At 42.4% G+C, this 15,161-nt stretch overlaps 1 protein-coding gene across 2 annotated transcripts in view; it reads left to right on the plus strand.

The window, feature by feature from the left end:
- Positions 1-13,732, plus strand: part of znf704 (zinc finger protein 704) — a 57,431-nt gene extending 43,699 nt beyond the window's left edge. For both annotated transcript variants that reach the window (XM_072370931.1, XM_072370930.1), the window contains exon 9: positions 505-13,732. In XM_072370931.1, the coding sequence (XP_072227032.1) occupies positions 505-619 (115 nt within the window). In that variant the 3' untranslated portion in view covers positions 620-13,732. The remainder of the gene's footprint in view (positions 1-504) is intronic.
- Positions 13,733-15,161: the final 1,429 nt, after the last annotated feature.

A 15,161-nucleotide genomic window follows, 5' to 3' on the forward strand; every position in this document is an offset into this window, starting at 1 on the left:
CAAGGGAATTCGACCATCAGATGTGATGAAGAAAGGACTCATGCTGGTGCATCTAATATAATTAGTAAAAATTAGCACACATTAGGCACAGCGGCCATTGAATAAGGGGTTCAGGCTCTGATTCACTTAAAAAAGGACTCTTGCTTCCTTTTTCTTTAAAATTTCATGAAAAGCTTTTTGCAAAATTTCCTCTTTAGCTGTGATCTCAATAAATGACCAATTTTCAAATCCAATTTTCTTCTCTTAAGATTGTATTTTAATTGTAAATTTACCAAGGAAGAGTGGGTTCACCCACGATAGCTTCAGAAACAAATTCTGACGAGCGAGCCAAGCTGAGAGGGACTCAGAAGGGCTAAAACAATCTCAGATTTTCTCTTAGCAGCTCGAGCGAAACTGAACGGCTCAACTGTGAATTTTTATACCTCAGCAGCTGATTACTTTGTAAACACATACAGTTGTTTTTCCATCACAACAGTTTCTTCTCCAATTCTTTTTCCTCTCCAGTCGGAAAGTGCGTGGCGAGGGGAAGAAGTGCCGTAAGGTCTATGGGATGGAGAACCGCGACATGTGGTGCACCGCCTGCCGCTGGAAAAAGGCCTGTCAGAGATTCACCGACTGACCCCCCCCCCCACACCTCTGATAGCGCAGCGCCGTACCAACAGGCAGCGCGGTTGTCTGCCAGAGAAAGGGGCGTCGTTTTGCATGCATTTGGTTTTCTTCAGCTCAAAATCGCAACTTATCCGTCAAGCTATGGTTCCGCCCCTTTGCTCGCCGCCCTTCAGCTCCACTGAACCAATCCAGCCGCGGAAGCAAGCGAAGGACGGCAGAGTCGCTTTTTTTACATTTCCGTCCAGGATTCCTGATACTGCCTCACTTTTCCCCCTCATTCCCAGTAGTGGGAGACCCCCAGTGCAGCTAAACGGTGTAAAAAAAAAGATAGATTTCTGCATTTTTTGTTTTCATTTTACGTTGGTTTCGTAAAAAGCTCTGGTTTTTAAATGGGAAGTCTTATCAAAGCAGGGATCCAGGCTTTTTTTGTGTGTTTCGCCGAAAGATTTGAATCGATTTTCTTTTTCATCCAAAAGATGAATGGGCCTGTTTTGTGAAGGGCGTTATGAAGGAATGAAAAGGTGAAGCTAGCCTTTTTTTTGTTCTCCCTTCGACTTGTTTCTGTTTCATTTCCGGACACTTTGAGGTGATCTTTTGTCACCGACATCACAGCCTCTCCTGGTCCTTCAGCGCTCTCCCCCCTGAGGGAAAGCAGGGTTGGCTGGTGGGCGGGAACAAGGAGGAAGAGAGACACACGAGATGAAAGATCAATGCAAAAAAAAAAAGAAAGATACAATTTACAGTCAGGGAAAGCAGATGGACCATACCGCGTAAAATGCAACAGCATTCACACAGACACAAGTAATCCCATGCAGTCAAAGTGGAGGATTATGTCACTTTTTTTATCCATTTGATTGAGTTTGCTTCATCAGGGATGTGATTCTAAAGAAAGCGAAAAACCAGCAGCTTAAACTTGGGTTTTTTTACTATATGCAGCACTATCTCAACGGCTTCTCTCTTTCAATACCTGCGACAACTTTGCAACCAAAATCCTTCTTCCTCTAACTTGCTTTTTATGTTGTCGGCTTTTTGTTTTGAAGGTGCCATGGTTGTTGCTTTTATTTGCTCTTGTTGTGGCTGAAACCGAAGTTAACAGCAGAAGTTAAAGGATAAGCATGTTTGCGCCGCATACAGAGACGCGTAGCCCTCCTCTTCGAGTCGTCGTGCAAGGAAGGGAAACAAGGACGGAAGAAAGAAAAAAAAAAAAAGACTTTGTTTACATACACCACAGAGGTGCATCCACGACATCTGTCAACCAAAAGGGAAGGGCGGAAAACCAAAAGTGTTCTCTGTATGTGTGCTTGTGTACCACTATGTTCACTCAATATCCAATTTAAATGACTGCTACAAGAAATAACAGCAAAAAACCCTAAATATCTTTCCACCCAGCTGTAGCTACGCCCCCTCCTTGAACCATTTCTTTTCCGTGTGGGCAGGAAAAGCTGTAAGCACTTGATTAGGCCCCGTCTTTGTGGTTCGACGTGCGCTGCACAGATCAGTCACTTGGCTGGTCCCAACTTTGGCTCCAGCTTTCCTGAGAGCCCCTTGTGATCGTAACTGATGAAGTTTTCCTTTCTTTTCTTTTTTTTTAGTTTTTTTGTCATATGAATGTGTTCATCTGATTCTCAGCCTCCTTGTTTACTGAAAGGCGGGAAGCAAAATCATAAGGCTTCGAAGTTTACAAATGTGGACCAACTTTCTGTCGGCCGGGGCCTGCTTCGAAACGTGCTACATGAACGCGTTGGAAGTCGAGGCAGACGTCCACCGACGGGGCGCCTTGTCCTTTTTGTTCCTGCCTTTGCTCCTGCATTGTGTGACTTGTGGTTGTTTAAATGCATGCTGTAATCTCGGTTGGCGCTTCTGTCGCGTACACACAGAGAGCGTTTTTACACCGGTTAGCTTGAACCAACACCAGCTGATAAACTCACACGTTCGCTCATCTTAACATACCGTACTTCCACATCTGCAAATCGTAGCCCTTACATCTGTTTCTGTATTGTTTTTTTTTTTGTTTTTTTTCTTCTTTCTTTTCTAGTTTGTTCCTGTATATACGGAGTTGTCGTATTATCTCTAAGCTCCCTTCGTTAGCTCGGTCAGTATGTCTGACACCTTATGAACAAGACATGTTAGAGACTAATGTTTTCTGAGGAAATGATGTTCAATCTGCCCGTCTCCTGTTGTTTTGAACATAGAGGTAGCCCTAAAGTCCGATCATTGTGCTTCTTCTGTGTCATTACGTTGATGTTTCAGTATGAAATATTTAGATTATCTCAGAACTCATTTGCCATTGTACAATGTGAATATATTGTTAAAGAAAGGACACATCTATATACATTAAGAAAAAGAGAAATGTCTAAACTCAGAGCAACAAAAGAGGTTGATTGGCTGTTTTTCTTTTATTTTTTCACATGTATATGCATATATAAATATATATACTGTTTATTCATTTTATTTTCATGTTCTGCTGAGGAAGAGTCCTGTGGCTGTCGTGGCATAATTGTCATTACAAATTCAGCTTGTTGTGCTCTTTTCTTTGAGTGTGACCGTCACTCTCGCCCCGGAGCTCCTTCACGTTCGCGCTCCCCACTGCCGGCGCCGCTCAGGCTCCAAAATCTCAGCTGATTTAAAACCTTTTATCTTTTCCCCACCTCTCCTCTGCCTCTCCTTAGTTTGATTGACATCGCAGTGTGTTTTCGGGCTCATTTGTGAGCTCGCTGTGCGTGGGAACGTGAAGGAGCCGCCGGCGAAGTGTGCGGGCTGCTCCCCTCTTTTCAAGCATCACTACTGTTCCTCCCAAGGAGTTTACACACCTTTATCAAATGGCCTGAGGTGGCTCTGGGTCGGGTCGGGTACGCTCCTGACAAACCAACGCTCTGGGTTCATGGATGCTTTAGTTGGTAAAGACACCAGCGGCTTGATGTGGCTTTTTTAAAAAATGTTTCAACATTTTTATTTCAAATTTTTATTCCATGCACTTCCATCTCTTTGGTGCTTTATGTTCTCCTCCACTGGCATTTGGAAAAAATCTTGGCATCAGCAGCAGCCGGGTTACTGTCCAGAAACAAGTCCCCTCAGTCCTCTGAGGATCTCACCGGACTGGATAAATTAAGCGGCAGCTTTTCCAGGCAGCTAATTTTCACATGAAGTAATCTCTGAACTTTTCAACACTGTGTCGATCAAATCAGTCACAACAGGATAAAGTTAAAATCTCGCACTGTTATTTTCGGGTGAATCCAAATGAACTTAGAAAGGATATTTGCTGCCGTATATATCTCCGTATTTGATCTCTTCGGATTTGGCCTCGGCGGGGGAGAAACAAAGGTGCTATATTTACCCACGCAGTGCAGTTAGTCCTCTGATCATGACTTCATTTTGTACACACTGTTTTGTTGTAGAACATGAAAATAAAAACACCCTGCCTCAATTCTACCAAGTGTCCGGACACAAGTCAGTGAGCGTGTCGCTGGGAAACCCCCATGTTCCCACTGCTTCATCGTCCTCGACTGTTTTTGTTTGGTGACTTCCATGTTTGAGGGCCTCAGAGCACAACTGGTGAATTTTCTCCCTGCAGACGGTGAAATTAGATTGGTGTCTGTAAAAATGCCGTTTCTTAGGTGTGAGCACTAAAGTGCTTTTGGTTCAAACCCACAAAATGTTGCTATCTGAATTTGGAAATAAGGAATCTATAGTCGAGGCTGGTTCACATGCTTTTCCTTGAGCTTTTGGTCTACGACACTCAGTCTTCGTCATAGATTGAGATGATCGGCTTTCAGTCATCTGTTCGCGTTACGAAGTTCAATTCTTTGAAAACAACCGTGCAAAAAAACACAAATATGCAGAAATATTGGCATCAAAAATATGCCTCAAGCCTTAAAAGCTGAAATGGACATTCTGCAGAATGGTTCATAACGATATAATGAATCTCATCTGATCCAGAATGCTTTGCCCTGATGTTTAACAGAGTAAATAATCGGGTCATGGACACCTTTTACTGCATCATGTCTCAAATTATATTGAATTAGTATTATTCATTATCACTACAAATCCACCCCTGTAAGAGCCTGACAATTGTGTGAGTTAGTTTACTTTAGTTTATGATTTGTAAGGCACAAAAGGATAAACCTACAACCAATCAAAGCCGGGTGGAAATTGGTCAGATTCTGTCTGAGGAAACTCAGCATGAGCTCTTAGTTGTTTGGATAACATGACATCATGACATAGTTCCAGGTGACAGCTAACTAAGTCTGTTGAATACATCTAAAGCAGCATACAACAGGTGAGCTTAAGGGAAACACTTCTGACGAAGACGATGTGATGCAGTCGAAAGCTTGAGTGCAGTTGATCCAGTATCACAGTTGCTTGCAAAAGAACGACCTCAATCTTTGGGATGTAGCTTGAAGAGCTGAAATTCTGCAGGAATCGTGCTGTTTTTCAGAAAGTGTATGTATTTACTATGTCAAAGAGCAATTTGCAGTTATCCTGACCCATGAGTGCCCCCCCTCCCCACACTCAAACATTATCTGAGGGGTGCTTTACTGTCTCAGACTTTCATTTTGAATTTTACATGTGACAAATCCACGAGTCGACGGTTTGCCACACCTCGGAGCTCTGAAACACGAAACCATCAGATGAACACGTTGCATGGGATGCATCCAATGATGCCTAACATGCCTCATGGCAGCATCCTCCTGATCCGATCATCCATATCGAACCGAAACCTTGTGATGGAGCGAGCGGCTAAACAAAAGCTCAAAAACCAGCTCCGACTATAAACACGGCCTTTGCACTGCAGAATCTAAACTGCCCTCAAAGACCACAATAGGAGGTCCTGTTGCTCCAGAGAGAGTGATTGGCACACTTATGCGGACTTTTCTTTTATTCAAAGTGGAGTGGCTGGTGCGTTTACTCCACTGCTGCCTGTTAGGAGCTGAGCTGTGATTTATGTGTAGAATAAAACTAAACTGCATTATTCTTATGGGTGATATAAAAATCATCTCTCATGAGTTACAATGAACTCTCCGTGTGTGTGCACGGTGTAGTCGCTGGGCAGTGATTGTTTTAACAGTAGTTCCCACGCTGACAGTTTTATAAGGACACCTGGTTTATGTACCTGATCCTCACTTAGATCATTACTTCATACATGACAATACTTGTACGTGACAAGAGGCTAACACATGCTATACCCTCTATCATCCATGTATAGGTCAATATATGCTACAGTATAAACAGAATAAGCTGCAGTACAGTATATCTAAGCTACAGTTTCGGTGTGTATCAGTATATTGATGTGATATGACTTTATACTCTCAAAATTCCTGCTCGTGTTGAGTTTTATTCACACTTGTCAGCAAAGCGATGGGATGTGCCTTTAGTCAGGAGGCTCCCTCCCTCAGCTCCGTGGCTGCTGATTAGCCAACCACCACCTTTCAGCAGGTGATCAAAAACAAGGGGCTGTTATCTGTCCTCCTTCACACAGACCTGCCTGTGTTACGCAGATGCAGCACCCAACCACGGGCTGGCGGCAGGTGGCGCTCTGTGGAGTCAGGAAGTGGCAGAAAATGGCTTTGCAGTTGAGCGGTTGCAGCATTTCCTCCCATGAACTGAAATGGAGAAGGTTTTCAAAGTGTCCAGATCCTACCAACCGTATGGCTGGTTTCTATGGCTACCATGCTGACAGGCATGTTTATTTGCTCCTATTGGCTGCCAGTTCAGGTGTTGTTGTCTATAAGACGACGAGCAGCAGAAGAGGGAAACAGTGGGGGGGGACGCCTCTGCAAACACTCTGTTCGGGGGTCTGCTGATAAACATTAACGGTTAAACAGGAGTCCTTGTGTGTTTCCAGAATCCGCTTCACCCTCATGGTGTTTGGAGGAGTCTTGAATGTGCCTTGACGAGCGTGGAGTTTCACCACGTTGTGTGTAGGAACTCTGGATGCGCGCTGCTGTAATAGGCAGGCGCACAGTGACGACGATAGAATGTTTCCTGGTGCTGGCTAGTCTGAGTTCAGCTTTCTGTATCTAAAAGTCAAAAGTTTGTGATACAATGATGTGTTTTCTGAGTTGCGTTCAGGGGCCCTTTTGGCCTCTTCTCGGTTCCAGAAAGATGTTGGAGGGACTTTTCTACTCTTTGCTGTAACTTGTAAACAAATTTTTTGATCCAAGCTTACAATGAAGCTGTGTTTCAGTGTGTCGGTGTTTGTCTGATTTTCCTTTTTCTCTCTCTTTGTTTTCCCAAACATGACTCCTCTTCCCTTCATAAAAGGGCTTGTAGATAAGTGTGTGTCGACGTGAACAGTTGCTGTTGTGGTGCCATCTACAGATGTTTGGGAAATCAAGGAAGCCTCACTGAGCAAACAGCATGGGAAACAGTCGGCGAGATGATCCATTTTTAGCGTGGAGCTGCTAAGTGGTTTCCACCGGAACCTGAACAGACATCGCTCACTTCTTGTGTGAATGTGGGTGAATATTAATGCCTTTTAACAGGCAGATGGAAGAAAAACACTCTCATCAACCTGGGTTCTGTCATTGGCTTTAATCACCTAGTATCAAATTGGCTGAACGCTCTTTCTTTCAGGGGGCTTTGTGCCACAGCTCCTTCAGTTTAAACTTAAATATGCAATAGAGGGCGACGACTCGCCCTCTCTTTAAACCGGATCATCTCATTGGCTGTTTTGTCTGACTACAATCATATAGACCTCAAGAACTCAATGACTGTCGCACTGGATTTTTACACCTTTTTCAAACAGTATATGAATACTGATCTGTTCTAACTGTATTTTTAATGCTGCATGTGCATGCAAAATAAGGAAATTATAAACTTTATATAAATGTGCTCTATTTGTGCCGTGGCGCCCACAGCAAGGGTTGAGAGCAGCCGGTGTTGCCTCGGTGTAGTTTTATTATTCGATTTGAGCTGCACACCACGTTCCAGGTTTCACAACATTAGGTTGGCGGAAAGAAAACAACCCTCATTTCTCATATTTTCTAGTCTATACAGGCAGTTTGGAAGTACCTGCGACTCCCTGCGGGCACGCACCAATCTGTCACAGTCTTGCTGTGTGTATTAACAGTTAGCTGGAACTGGGCGAGGCTGGCAGGATGCTTTAGAGGAAACTGTGCAGGAAAGCCTACATGTCAGAGCAAGTGTTGCAGTGGCGAGGGCAGTGCCAGCTGGAGCTGTGAGGAAATCTCAAGGGTGGATTGTTAGTCGTTTCTGGCAGAGAACGCAGAAAAACACACGGTAACCAGGTGAGACTAAATGAACTCAAAATACGTCCTTGTGATGAGAGCGTCAGCATTTGATCAAATGCACAGGCCGAATTATGAGAAGAGATTCCACTTACTGACCTTCTGTCGCTCGTTTGATCATCAAACATTTATTTGACATCAATTTGAGCGCCTTCGGTTTGGATCAAATCTGATTTGGCTTTCTGAAATATAACCAGGGAATGAAATTCTTTTAAACAAAATGCTGTTGCCATTGTAATCTGGCCAGGTTAAAAAAAAAGGAATAATAGCCAACACCTCTCAGTTTTGAGGGGGAGCTCACTGATAATTCAGGGATGCGGAATTATTATGTGCTTTTGAGCCATTTCTGTAACAATTATCACAAAGGACTAGCAGGAGGTGAAGGAGACATGTTGTGAGTTTGGATGATTTTCAGATTAAGAAAACATCCTCGTGGAATGCTTGCGTGTAGTCATGTCAAGAAAGTAGGTTGTCATTAAATGTGGCCCAGGACAAAGTTGTGCTCAGCATGTCACGAGAACCGTCCCAGATGGTCTGTGAATGCATCCTAAAGCCATCTTGAGTGTATTTAGTGCCGTCCACTTGCGATCGGATCACCCAGGACACATCTTAGCACCAGGCATGAACAGGTGTCATTGTGTCCAACAGTGGCTGCAGATATGGTCAAATCTGAGGTGTTTAGGTTTTTGGAGGTATTTGGTCTGACCTTTGACTGTGTGTGAGAGGTCAGGTGACCTGAATTTAGGCCAAGATACAGACTGGGTTCCGTTTCAGCGCTGGATTTGAGCCATTACGGGACCAACACATTGTAGGTGCCTGGGGAGATTAAAAATGTTTTCTTTTTTTTTCCGTCTCTGTGTCATCTGGAACTTGACAAACTTAACTTAACTTAACTTGTGTATTCAAGCACTGCTTACACCGCATCTAAAGTGACATTTCAGCTAGACAGGGTGGTGCTGGTATTAAACACGGTGATTATTGCAAACAACACTTGACGTTGAATCCTAAAGCAGCACTTAAGAATTTAGAAGAACTTGTCTCTGCTGTGTCTGCAAAGAGACTTTGTTTGGCAGCGGCTGCTCTCCACCCTCGTGGTCATCACAGTATGTTGCGTTTAAAAAAAACAACTTTTAAAGCCTTTAAATGTAAATGTTTGAAATGTGTCTCCAGACTGTAAACTAAATTGTAGATGCAACGTATTTTCATTCTCCAAATCTGCTCAGTGCATTAGGTGGCCCACTTGGGCTGTAAAAATGTCAAAAACTACCTTACCTGACATTAAACGGGGATGGAAGATAACTGGCGGGGGAATTATTTCTGTGCCGAAGTGCTCAGGATGCCGTTTTCATGAACGGGGTCATTTCTAGTTCTTGCGGAGAGCTTGGTGAGAACATCAGTGGCATTAATGGCTGAAAAATCCTCTCATCTCACGCTTGTCAAGAAAGCAAATAAACAGAATGTTGAATCGCCCCTCAGCATACAGATGAAGGACTGAAATACACATGTACATCTGTAAATTGGTGAATTCCTTCATGTTTGTGCATGATTTATGTCACAGTTCTCATCCTGAAACAACAACCCTGCATGAGAGTGATTCATCTCGAACACTGCCAGCTCGGATAGGAAAACGCGTCCCACAAAGCCTCTCCTTACTGTTCTGCTTTTCCTACGTTCACGTGGTCGAAAAAAAACAAGCCTGGAAAAGTGTTTAAAACAGGACGGGTCAGGAGTAACAGCAGGTTTTCATAAAGACAGCTTTCATCGCTTTCGCCCTGATGGGGGTGATTATTAGGGAATTAGGTCAGACATTTTTGTGAGCTGTTGCCAGTCTGCCTTTAAAGCAGCTGAAACATTTATATCAGCCTGCATCATGCATCAAGTGGAATTAATTAAGCAACAATATGCAACTCAACATGTCAGCTGCAAACATTTGTCGTCTGCCTTTTGGGCTGGACTTCTTTCAGTGCACTCATGCATGCATTGATGTTACACACACCCTCTCCACACAGACACAGGCACTTTAAATCATGCCCTCGCTGCCCGGCATATGCCGCTGTGGCTTCAGGTCTCACCCTGTGATGATGAGGAGGCTGCTCATGTCTGGTCCAGAAACACATCTCCGCTACGGAGCTGTTAGCATCAGCGTGTGAGTGTGTTTGCAGAGTGAGATGATGGAGTGCGTTTCCAGTGACCACCTGAGGTATGTCCCATCTGCTCGCTGTAGCGTTTACACCTCCTCCTGCTTGTGTGTTTGTGTTGTGAACAAAAAAGCTTGCTGTAAGCGTGTTTGTGTGTGTGTGTTCACCTCAACTCCCTACAAAGCCATTCCTGAAGCCATAGATGCACATTTCAATGCGCAAGCTGTCATACCTCATGCATTATCAACTAATACATGGATATAGCATAACAAGCCTCCCCCTGCTGCTTTTCACACCAGCTTGTGTGATTCATTATCATAAACACGGTCAACTGCAGAGCGTCACCCTCCATCTGATGACCAGAATGAAAGCAATCGAGGGGATTCCACTTGTATGACGCTAATCACATGGGCGCATAACATCTGCTTTCAGCTCTGTGGCATTTTACACAATGCAGTGATTGTGTTGATGCTTTTCCAGGCCACAGACGCACGCTGTGCACTTGTCAGGTTGATCTTGAGACCAAAAGCATCTGAGCAGCAGGCTGAGGTGGAAAGGAATCAAAGCCACAGTGAGTCAAGTGTACCCAAAGTGTTTGGCGCATTTGTGACAGGGAGCTCTGTCTGCCTACATGCGCATTCAGCACGTTGACTCCATCTGTAACCTTAGCTGGTTGGAGTCGCTGCTGTCCACGAAACCAGTTGCTTCCTTTTTTGCTGTGACGACACAGTAGGTTCAAAACAGAGGGTGGTGGTGGGGGAATAAGAACACGTGGATCAGGTTAAAACAAGCAATACGACTAACCTGAAATCTCAAGACAAAGAGAGATCGCTCGAAATGCAACAGCAAAGAACTGGCTTTGATGAAACCAAATTTCAGAAACAAAATTGATTCTGCATGTTTTCACCACACTCCTCAAATGTTGCCATGCCGAAACGGTCACAAGGCCTGCTTTTCATTTTGGCCTTATAATGCATCATGTGTTCGAAGGACGAGAAGAGCCGATCGCGGAAAAATGCACTGTGGCGTGCATGATCCGTGTATTGTGTCCATATAAAGGACATCACAAATGACTCCCTGTTCCTTGCAGAGTTGGAATTTTTCTTTTTTTTTTTTGACCAAAATGTTTATTAAGATTTTCGCAGAATAAAAGAAAATTTATATCACTCTGGGTATTAATTACCATGCTTAGCCAATTAGCTTCCCTCAGCATAAAGAGCATGGTTACAGGTGGAAACTGCTAGCCTGTTTAAAGTTCATAAACTCAACCTACCAGCATCTCTAAACTTTGTGCTGCCTGTTTTTCCTGCTCAGAGTTCATCGAAACGATTAACAATTACTCCCTTGTCTGTAAATATAGTGATGAAGCCAGTGGCGGCTTAATGTCGCGTTTGACCTCGTGGACTTTATGTGAGGAGACTCTGCTCGGCTCGCCTGGTCCAACATTTACATAACCAGCCAAACACCAGAGGAGAGGGCTGATAGATGCACTTCTGTTTGGGGAATGTGAAGCTACCAGCAGCTGGTAGGTTAGTAACAACAACAAAAAAGCCTCTCTGCTTGAGTCATTCATTCATTTCAAAGATTTATAGGACACATCATGCAACGTGGCAAAGAGCCTCTTGTTCCCAATGTCCAATGTTTTTGGAATCCCATGTTTACTGGGTCTGATGTTCCCACGGCCTTGTTTTTCCTCATATCCCATGTTTTTGGGGTCCTATTATTTTAAGAGTCAAAGGTCTCTTATGCTGTATGTTCCCAAGGTCCTATGCTCCACAGCTCTTACTTTTTTGAGATCCTATTTTCACAAGAATCTACGTTCTCTTTGTCCTGTGGTTTCAGGCAACAATTTTCCCTGGTTCCTATGCTCCCTAAGCTCCATGTTCTTTGGGTTGAATACTAGTCCTAGTCCGAGTTTACTAAGATCCTAGTTCCTCCGGGTTATATGTTCCCATCAGGGTACAATGTCTATGAAGTCTGTTATTAACAAGATCAAATGCTCCCGAGGTCCTATGTTTTCAGGCTTCTTTTCCCCAGGTATGGATGTCCTGTGTTGCAGTCCTACGTCCTTAATCCTATGTTTCTCGGGTGCAGCATTCCTAAGATCCTACTACCTCTGTGTGCTATATTGTCAGATTGCAATGTTTCTGGGATTGTATGTTCCCAGAGTCCAAATGCCTTGAAGTCCTGTGTTCTTAATGTTCTACACCTGCTCTCTTTAGGGATTTCATTGTCAAAGCCTGGTGTTGCTTCGCTCTGAAGTGTGTGGGCAAGTAGCTGGAGGAGACTGGATTTCTTGGTTAATGCTTCCGATTAGTAATGCAGCATTCAGAGTGTGGGTGTCGCAATATACTCATGGTGACGATTATTGTGATACTGAAAGAATGAAATATCTGTCCTTTGTTGATAATACACTAATAACTTTATGACTTGATCTCAGCGGATAAAATCTAAACCGTATTGGTTGCAGATTGGGGTTTATGTGCAAATGTTATAGTACCTTACCTACTATTTCAACTCTAAATCAGTTACCAAAAGAAAAGGAGACAAAAGATTTTTTAAAAACTAGATTAAAAAAAAACTAGAATCAATTTATAGTAATATTTTTCTTTCATGTTCTTTGAATTTTTAATTGAATTTGCGATATCATTATTATTGTGAATGCTTCTGGCCACGATAATCATGCATTTAAAAGTAGATATTGTGTCTGACCTTATTTGGGTGATAAAGTAAAGCACTTGGGAATTTGGATTCATTATTACACATTAAAATAGTTGTTTTGGAGCCTTTCTGGATCTGGTTATATTTCTTAAATATCTTAACTTGAAAAGTGTCGAATTGGACCTGAAAAATAAGTTGATTTATAAATGTTAAATTGGAGAGCAAAGGAGCCTGTAAGATGGATTAGACTCCCTATGTGCTACCAAAACAAATAGAAAGAAAGATTCTTCAGTATTACAGATATTTTGTTGTTTTGTTTTTTTTTTTTTTACTCTGGCTTCTGTGTAGCTTAAACATGCATCAGTGACCTTTAGAGATGCTGGTGGATTGCAAACAAAGAAGCTCTTCTGCAGTTTTTTCTCTTAATACTGAGCTACTCAAAGTGTGGTATCGATCATCTCTTCCTTCTCTGCAGGAAACTCAATAAGTCTTTCTTAAAATATCAAAGTATTCTTCCCAAATTGTAATTTTCTTTTTTTTTTTTAATTTTTGCCTGTTGCACCTCACACACACACACACACACCAAGCCATGTTTGAACTGAATGTCCTCTCTCTGCACATTTAAACCACCTGCTTCTCCACATTGCAAACACAAACAGTTGTCAGTGTCACACACTGACTCTCTAGGGGATTCTTTATTAACACAAAGCACATGCAATATGTAACCGTTCTCTCACGAAACGTGCACCCTATTGCACCAATGATGTTTTCTAATCTTCTTTTTCACAGTGTTATCAAATGAATTCTATCAATATATGAGGCTTTTCCTCACACGAGGAGAATCCCACTGACTGTTAACTGTAATGTTCGTTGTTTTTCTTTTCTTTTTCCTCTGATCTGTGCGTGTAGAAACTGCCATCGTTCTTGTTGTAAATGGTGTTTACTGACTATTTGCGTTCTGGTGCTGTTGTTGTTTGACTCGGTGAACAGTTTTCTGCAGAGTGATCTGTGTTACTAGAAGATTCTGCAGCATCTGGTTATAACTGAATAAAGATTTTTTGGCAGCTGTTTGTTAAATGCTGGGAGTTTGTCCTCTTTTATTTCTTCCCATTGCCGCTGAGCTAAAGCTGAACATTTTGGTTTTATCACTGCATGTGGTTTATTTGACATCTATTGTTACTAGTTTAGCAGTTCAATCACTTATGATAATGAATGTTGAATACTGGGAGGGGATACTTCCACCTGCACTTTACTAATAACACCTAATGTAGCCTTACTTTTCTTTAGGTGAGTAGAAAATCGAAATACTTCCCCCTTTACTGCCCATTTTCAAAATCTGTGATCATCTCATGTAGGAGAATCGTTAAAAAAAAAGAACTTATCTTAAAACATTATCTCAGGAATATAGGAAACTTCTTCTGAAAAATCAGGGAATTATTGTAGAAGCACCTGCATAAGTATCTTTCTTTTTCATCCTCTTCAGTGAACACATGACCCATTGAGAGATAATGTAGCTGTGAACGCCGTCTTCTGTCTGACCATATTTGAACACGTTAGAATTGTCTACATTTGTACTTCTGGTTCATTTGCCACCACTTTGAACAGTATGTAATGTAATGGTTTCTAAATCTTGTTCTAAGGTGAAATGCTAATTAAGATTTGATTTAAACACCAAGTGGCGCATAGAAACAGGAGGCCATCACCCATAAGACTGGCATATTTCCTTTGAAATAATCCAAAACTGTAGAAAACTACTTGCACATAGCCTGAGTTCCTTACAGTGACGAGCTAATTAGGAATACCTTCTCCTCAGTGTCCTCCTGGAACTGGGGCCTCCATAGCTCTTGTGAGTGTGAGTCAGTGCAGCAGCAGTCAGCCTTGGCTCCAGGCGGTCTGCTCTGGACTCAGAAAAATAAAGCCATCAAGTAACTGGCACGTTGTCCTTGGCTGCCCTCGTGTGTTCAAATGAGGAAGTGCAGCTGATTGAGTTTAAACCGAGTCAGATGTCTGAGACTTCGGTTTCCAGGGCTCCTTCACATGTTCTGTTACAACACGCCAGAACTTTGTCAAACTTTTAAAAAAATGTCCTTTTTTTCTGCCAGTTTTCAGGCTATTTTTTTTCTTTCCTTTTAACTTCTAATTACAAATGTCTAGATGTTTATCAAATTAGTTTAAAACCCAACTGCTTAGTATGTTATATTGTACATATGCTATGATTTTAGCACATTTTTTTGCCAGAAAGATGTAAATCCAGATTCCATTGACCGTAAAAATCATTTAGCAGCGAACTAATGCGCAGTACTTCATTCAAGCTGCAATGCTGACGGGTAAACTTTAGGCATAAAAAAATGGCAGATAAACCAAGAGTTATGGTGCATGTTTTACATAAATGCCTGATCAATTTTATCTTTTAGAAAATAGAACAAATGTTTTTTTCTATACTGTACGAGACTTTCGCCTCCAACAGCTTGCAAGCAATCCCATTTTTTTTTTTACATTTATTCTC

The sequence above is a fragment of the Leuresthes tenuis genome, unplaced genomic scaffold (genome assembly GCF_036924035.1).
Source record: "Leuresthes tenuis unplaced genomic scaffold, fLeuTen1.0.hap1 SCAF_18, whole genome shotgun sequence".
Classification (NCBI taxonomy): Eukaryota; Metazoa; Chordata; class Actinopteri; order Atheriniformes; family Atherinopsidae; genus Leuresthes; species Leuresthes tenuis.